Below are 7,154 nucleotides of genomic sequence, written 5' to 3' on the forward strand. Positions count from 1 at the left end.
CGGTTTACATTCATATTGGAAATGTTTATTATTTTTTGAAAATTTGGATGGATATTTTTGAGTTATATTCGTTGATTACTTTTTAGACTTCAATATTTGTAAGCATTCTATATTTATGATTATGATAATTGTATTGGGAGGATTGTTGTGTTGGAGCAAGTGGGTGGCTTGCATGGTTTTATAAGGCGGTTTACATTCATATTGGGAGTATTTATTATTTTTTGAACATTTGGATGTTGTTAAGTTATAGTTGTTGATTACTTTTTAGACTTCAATACTTGTAAGCATGATATGGATTTCGCTAACTAAGCTATTGCATGTAGTCAAAATGGATTTTGCCTGAAGAATCTACTAGGTTGGAGGCAATGAAGAATAGGACATTGTCCTCAATTGCGAAATCTTGGAAGAACCACAAGTCAGCTTTGAAGAAGGAGTATTTCCTAGGAAGAGGAAATAGAGCACGAGTACCACCAAATGTAATTTTTGAAGATTATAAAGCCCTTGTTCAGTATTGGAGTTTACCAAAAACGAAGGTATTATTTTATATTGATATGCTTTAATTGTTCTACATCTTCATCATCAGAATAAGAACATTCATATGGATATCTTTATTCTACATTGAATATCTACCATGAAAAATATATTCAAATAATACTTTGTTTATATATGTACTTTTTTTGAACGTAGGAGCTTGCTTTGAAAAACAAGAATAGTCGTTCCAAGAAAACAAATGTACATATTGGTGGTTCAAAAAACTTTGCTTCGTATGTAGAAGAAATGGTAATGACTCAATAATTATCTTGTAAATGAATTATTAGATTGTTCTTAAGTTTGTATGAAACCATTATTCCTAATTAAATAAATGAAATGACCATAATTTAGGTAACAACACTTGGACATCTTGTAGAACTTGCAGATGTAAATGTAAAACTCCATCTTCATAAAGATGGTACTCCTGTTAATGCCGTAGCAGAAGGGAACATTGTAAGTAATATCATGATTTGCTAAGTGTAATACTGAATCTATTAACATTATTAATTTTTAATGTGTTATTGTGTTCAAATTTTGAATATTAGGAAAAAATCAACGAACTGTTGAGTGAGTCCTCAAATCATGTGCAGTCATTCGACCTTACTGGTAGTATTGCATGGGCACCAGATGATGTATATGCTCAAGTGTTTGGTAATGAGAACAATGGTCATGTTCGAGGTGTGGGATTTAGCCCAACCCCAAGTATGCATCCTGCCAAGAGCACTCCTGCAATTGCTCAAGTAAAAAGCCAAGAAAGGGATGCTAAAGCAGCTTAGTTGGAGAATCAAGTGGCTTCTTTGACAGAGAAAGTTAATCATTATAAAAACTTGGTGGAGCGAATGACTCAATTGATGCAACTAGTGCAAAATCAACAAAATCATTCTTCAGAAGCTAGTCAAGTATTAAATTTTAATGTTTTAAGAATGTATTTGGTTTTTAAATTTTTTAAGTATAGCAACTATTATTTTGTTACTCGAAATGATTTCTTTATGAACTTATTAGATACTTTAATTTGTATTCAGGGTTGTTTCGATTTAGATCATCCATCTCTAACTCCTTACAAATCACAGGCTTCATCTCATCAAGAAACTAGCATATAGCGGTACATGTAGTGTTTTAAGGACTCCATAGGCTATTACATAGTTGTTTTGAACAACCACAATTATTTTGGAATTATTATACTTTGTTTATAATATTGCCATAGTTTGGGTGGTTCTTCTTTTTTGTCTAGAAAAGTTCTCTAAGAAGTCCTTATGGGCCTTCTCATCATGGAGCCGAATAGAAGAAGGGGTAGGATCAGAAGAAGAAGAAGCCCCAGAATGCAGAGGGTTCTAGGACGGAGTAGATTTGCGTTTGGGTGCCATGAAGCAACTAACGCAAGAAAGAGAGATAGAGGGAGGGAGAGAGAGACAATCAGAAAAGCACCAACAAGATAAAATATAACAAATATAGAAACTTGAAGGTACGAATGCACGAAAATGCATGAACATGTGACATGCAAACACAAATACATCATGGGCTCAGCCCAATCCAAACCTACCAACACACAACATTGCAACAAATATAGCACACATCTATAATGCATGAAAATATTGTTATAATGCAAATGTGATGCAATGCATGAAGTTTTAAACATCATTTTGACAAAATCATCCCAAAAATTGAGCAAAAACTTCATTGATTTTGAAAAATCTCAAAACTTTCCAAAAATCCCAAAAGTTAGGTCAAAAACATGAAATGCATGATGAAGAGAGGGATTAAGGACCTTACCAGTGAAGAATAACTTGATCTAGGCCGAAAATCAACCAAGGATGAAGGTTAGAGTGAGAGAGAGGTGTTTTGGGAGGTGAAGGGACAAAGGCTATCGAGAGAGATCGAAGAGAAACGAAGCTGAATTTGCACGGACCTTATATATAGAAGCTCATAATTCTCGACAAATCGAAAGGTATTTAGAGGTGTCGAGCTTTAAAGGTTCAACAGATACAGCTATCGAGCAGCTATCTAGAGGTTTCCAAAGCAACGAAGCTCGATGGATCGAGGTAGCTATCGAGCATCCAAAAAGTTTCTCAATGGATCGAAGTAGCTATCGAGAGCCATCGAGAATGCGATAAAAGGCAGCTGAAGGGTTTTGATGGATAGCCTAGCTATCGAGAGGTATCGAGATAGCTATCAAGATTGCTTAAAATCAATTTTTTAAGAAGAGAAAAACATAGACATGAATGCAATCAAACATGCTACACAACCAAGGATCCAAACAACATTTTGAGCTCTCAAAATCATCTCTTCAACAAAAAAAAATTAATAATAATAACAATAATAATAATAATAACAATAATAATAATAATAATAATAATAATAATAATAATAATAATAAGCACACAGATCCAAAACAGACACGCACACACACTAAACAAGTCTAACCAATTTTATATTTCAAAAACAAGTTAAGATAGTTTAGTAAGCACACATTAACATAAGTATTCCTTGTGATGGCCAAATCATATTGAACCTGCACATGTATCAAAAATAGCAAAGAATATTGCGTGTTGTGTGTGAAAAACATTGCAAGATTGCATAAGTGTCTACATGTTATGACGACTTGAGATATGAGAAAATCACTTTAACTCACACACAATCATAACTGTTTGGTAGGGACTATTACCTTCGAGGTACATCCTATAACACCCACATCTCCTAGAATACACGCTTGCAATCATGTATAAAGCATTTTTATCTTTTTACTTTTATTTTTCTTTGCATATTTTTCTTTTAAGCAAACCATGCATGGGCATATATGAGAGAGAAAAGAAATACCCAATTATGTTAAGCATTTGACATTCCACTTTTGCTATGCCAAAACAAACAAATATCATTTCATGATTGGCGGGAAACAGTGGTGAGATGGTTATTTATGCCTTTCTCTTAGGATTTTCTAGTCATTCCCGTCAAAAAGAGTGATACGAGTGTTAAGTACAAGAGATTACTTAATCTTATTCATCACAAACATGAGCCACAGAGCTCAATTGCTTAGTTGTGCATAGAGATGCTCATCTAAGTTACAAAAGATACAAGGTTTAGAAAACTTTGTTTCATTGGCTATCCAAGGTACACTAGTACCAATGTACACAAACACACACCGTTTTTGTATTTTTCTGATTTTTTAATTTTTTTTTAAATTTTTATATGAAAAACAAAATAAAACAAAACTGAAAAGTAAACAAACAAAAACATGTCAAACAAAGCAATGCATAAAACTAGACTGACTCAAAACATGAAAGCAAAACACACAAGTAATGCAAAAACAAAAACACAAAGGGGAGAGAGAGAATAAGTGACAGAATCACTTGGAGCCCTTTTCCTTCCACTCCTTGGAAGAACCTTTCCATTTAGCAAACCCTTGATTCGGCGGTGAGGGGGAAGAATTAAAACCGTTCAAGTTCGAAAGGAACATGAGGGCTTTGAGAAGATCTCCAAGAGGAGCAAAAGAGGATGGAAACTGATTCTGGTCTCCAGACGCGATCATACTGTTGCTCTTTTGAGTGGCTTACCACTTGTAGCAATTAGGTCGAGTATGTCCAGTTGTGCCACAGTGAAGACAAAAATGCTGCTTTTTCTGTTTGGGCTTTTGAGTATTTCCCTTCGTAGACCTAGAGTTCTTAACCTTTTTCTTATCAAGTTTCGGGAGTGCTCCTAAGATAGATTTACACTTGTCTACATTCTCACTAGCTAATTCATTCTTAACATCATTGTTCTCAGTTTCGACATTATTATGAGGAACAAAAACAGTAGTACTAGTAGAAGCAATACTAGGAGAAGAGAAATCATGCCCTAAACCAGTTCGATCGGAAGTAGATTTCTAAAGACTGAGCATCTCATCAAGCTTAGCACTTGAAGTCCTTTCCAATTGAGCTCTGACTTGGAATAGTTCTGCCTCAAGCTTCTTAGTCTTCTCAGCCAATAAATTATTGTCAAATCTCAGTGCTCTAATAGTCTGATTGGCTTCATCAAACTTTGTAGAGATTTCTTCTTGCTCAAGCTCCACATCACTTAGTTTCTTGGTGGCCAACCTATACAACTTCTCATACTTTTCTGAGACCTTGTATAACTTTGCATAGGCTATGTGGTTGTTATCTTTCTTATCCATCTCTTCAAACTTAGACTCCACCAATTCTTCTTCTTCATCCACATCTTCAACAATCCCTTCAGTAGGATTCATGGTACCAGTGAAAGCATTTAGGATTCCATCATCCTCATTATCGGAGTTATCCTCAGGCTCGGAGTCATTCAACGTGGTAGCAAGTGCCTTGCTCTTCCCAATGGTCTTGAGATACGTAGGGCACTCTTATTTCATATGATCGAGACCTTGACACCCAAAGCACTTTGGTCCTAAGGGTGCAGTGTACTGACCGCCATTCCTAACATCCTACTTCCCTTTGTCTTGACTCTTGAATTGCAAAGAACTGGATTGCTTTCGGTCCTTGCTAAATCTTTTTGCGTTGGCATTCTTCATAAACTTTTTGAACTGCCTCATGATATAGGATTTCATCTTAGAATCTTCATCGTTTGAAGACTCATCAGTATCACTACTTTTGGCCTTCAATGCCATGCTTTTGCTTTGCTCGATTTTTCGATCCTTGTCAAACCTAACTCAAAGGTCTGTAGATCGCCAACCAACTCTATCAAAGGAATTTTGTCAATATCCTTTGATTTCTCAATTGCGATGATCTTGGCATGGAATATCTCGGGTAGAGATCTGAGTACCTTTCTCACAATCTTGGGTTCAGGAATGGTTTCCTCAAGATTAAAGGCTCAGTTCACTATGTCCTTTAGCTTGGCATAGAACTCATCGAATGACTCATCCTCGTCCATCTTGATCTCTTCGAAGCTTTTAGTGAGCCTCTGAAGCTTTGAATCCTTAACTGCCTTGGTTCCATAATAGGTTGTCTGGAGAATGGTCCATGCTTCTTTTGCAGTTTCAGTGGAGGATATTTTCTTGAACTCCTCATTTGTGACTGTACTAAATAAAGTATTTAATACCCTACTATTGAAGTTTGCCGCCTTGATCTTAGCATCATCCCAGTCGGTCGGCGCTTCCGTAGGCTTAGTCTAGCCTATCTCCATAGCTTGCTACACTTTCTCATCAAAAGACTGCAAGAAAGTTCTCATGCATACTTTCCAATATGCATAGTTAGTGTCATCAAATAAAGGAGGTATAATAAAAGATTGTCCTCTATCCATGACAAACAGGGGTCAATGGACCACACAACAAAGATTAACCCTAATCAGAGTGTGCCTGCTCTGATACCACTTGATATGCCAAGAATGTATTGACTCCTTGTGATGACTTAATTGAATAATTAGCCAAGTTTATTAATTAATCAAATTAACATACAAAATGCATGGTAGCACAAACAAATCACCAATAAACTAGAGTGTAGCAGAAATTAAATTGACACGGTGATTTGTTTACGAATGGGGAAAACCTACACAGCAAAAACCCCATTAGGTGATTTTAAGGTCACCACTCCCGAGAATCCATTATTATCAAAATAAGCGGTTACAAGTAAAGGAATCCTAATACCTTATACCAACCTACAGTTGAACCCTTATCCCAATAGCCAATTAGACTTGTTCTATTGAGACAATCTCTTATTTTCAATGCACGACTCCTAGTACGTGACTAACCAATAGATGCGCAGATCCCAGTACGCGACTTGATCACCAACTTGAGAAAAATGTTGGCTACAAAGTTCTTTAGTTCATCACACAATGAAGATTACGAAGCTCCTTGGTCACAAAACCCTAAAGTGTACAAACATAATAGCTTCTTCAAGAGAATGATAAACTAGGGCAAATTTTGTCTCCGGTCACAATTTGCATGAACACAACTTTGCTTCACACTTGTGCAACTGTGCAACCTTTGATGGCCCTTAAAATAATCCTTATATATGTTTAAGGTTGTGAGAAAAAAAGACCTAAACAAAAACTCACGGATTGAATGAAAAATAGTTCTGAAAAACTGAGTTTCATAAACCTTGATAGATAGCCATCTATCGAGCTAGTTGTTGAGCCACAGGATGAAACAGCTTTTAAATCTCGATAGATGTTAGCTGTCGAGCTTTAAAATCCAGTACTTCTTCACTTGTTTCTGGGACAAACTTGCATGGCTTTAACACTTAAACTTGAAACATTATTCCTTGAAGTATTAAACTCATCCTAGATCTATCCAATTACAAGTAAAATGTGTTTTGTCAAAAGACGAGCCAATTACATAAAATAGTGACATATGTTCCTAACATTGAATTACATATGTCCTTACAATTGTGTTTCTCTCGAAATTTTGGACTGCACCTCTCAAATGGCTGAATGGCCTTCGTGAGAGACCGCGCCCCCAACAAAAGAGAAACTATCAACACCTCTCTTTAGTGTTTTGATTATTGTGGAGTTGCCACTTACTTTTTATATATTACAAAAAAGAAAAGAAATAAAAGACTTAAATATACAGAGTACATGAATAACTTCGAGTTCTTATTTATTTGAACACATATAATTGATAGAAATAAACTATACATGGCTTTGGTCCTAATTACAATCTAAGTAAAGAATTACAAAGTTCTTTGTCC

The 7,154-nt window shown here is 35.7% G+C and overlaps 1 protein-coding gene across 1 annotated transcript; it reads left to right on the plus strand.

Annotated features, from left to right (window-relative positions):
- Window positions 1-365: 365 nt before the first annotated feature.
- Window positions 366-1,677, plus strand: LOC136069513 (uncharacterized). Its single transcript, XM_065778131.1, has 4 exons — window positions 366-533; window positions 688-780; window positions 883-984; window positions 1,077-1,677. Exons 1-4 carry the CDS (start codon window positions 366-368, stop codon window positions 1,305-1,307), a joined length of 594 nt encoding a protein of 197 aa, XP_065634203.1. The 3' UTR covers window positions 1,308-1,677.
- The last annotated feature ends 5,477 nt before the right edge of the window (window positions 1,678-7,154 follow it).

This window comes from Quercus suber, unplaced genomic scaffold, assembly GCF_002906115.3.
Source record: "Quercus suber isolate HL8 unplaced genomic scaffold, Cork oak 2.0 scaffold_174, whole genome shotgun sequence".
NCBI classification, from domain to species: Eukaryota; Viridiplantae; Streptophyta; class Magnoliopsida; order Fagales; family Fagaceae; genus Quercus; species Quercus suber.

Bases quoted from the DNA above. Each gene is read 5' to 3' on its own strand.
- LOC136069513 (XM_065778131.1), top strand. From the start codon at position 366: ATGAAGAATAGGACATTGTCCTCAATTGCGAAATCTTGGAAGAACCAC. The intron at 781-882 runs GTAATGACTCAA...ACCATAATTTAG, and splicing joins CTTCGTATGTAGAAGAAATG to GTAACAACACTTGGACATCT. The intron at 985-1,076 runs GTAAGTAATATC...TTTGAATATTAG, and splicing joins CCGTAGCAGAAGGGAACATT to GAAAAAATCAACGAACTGTT.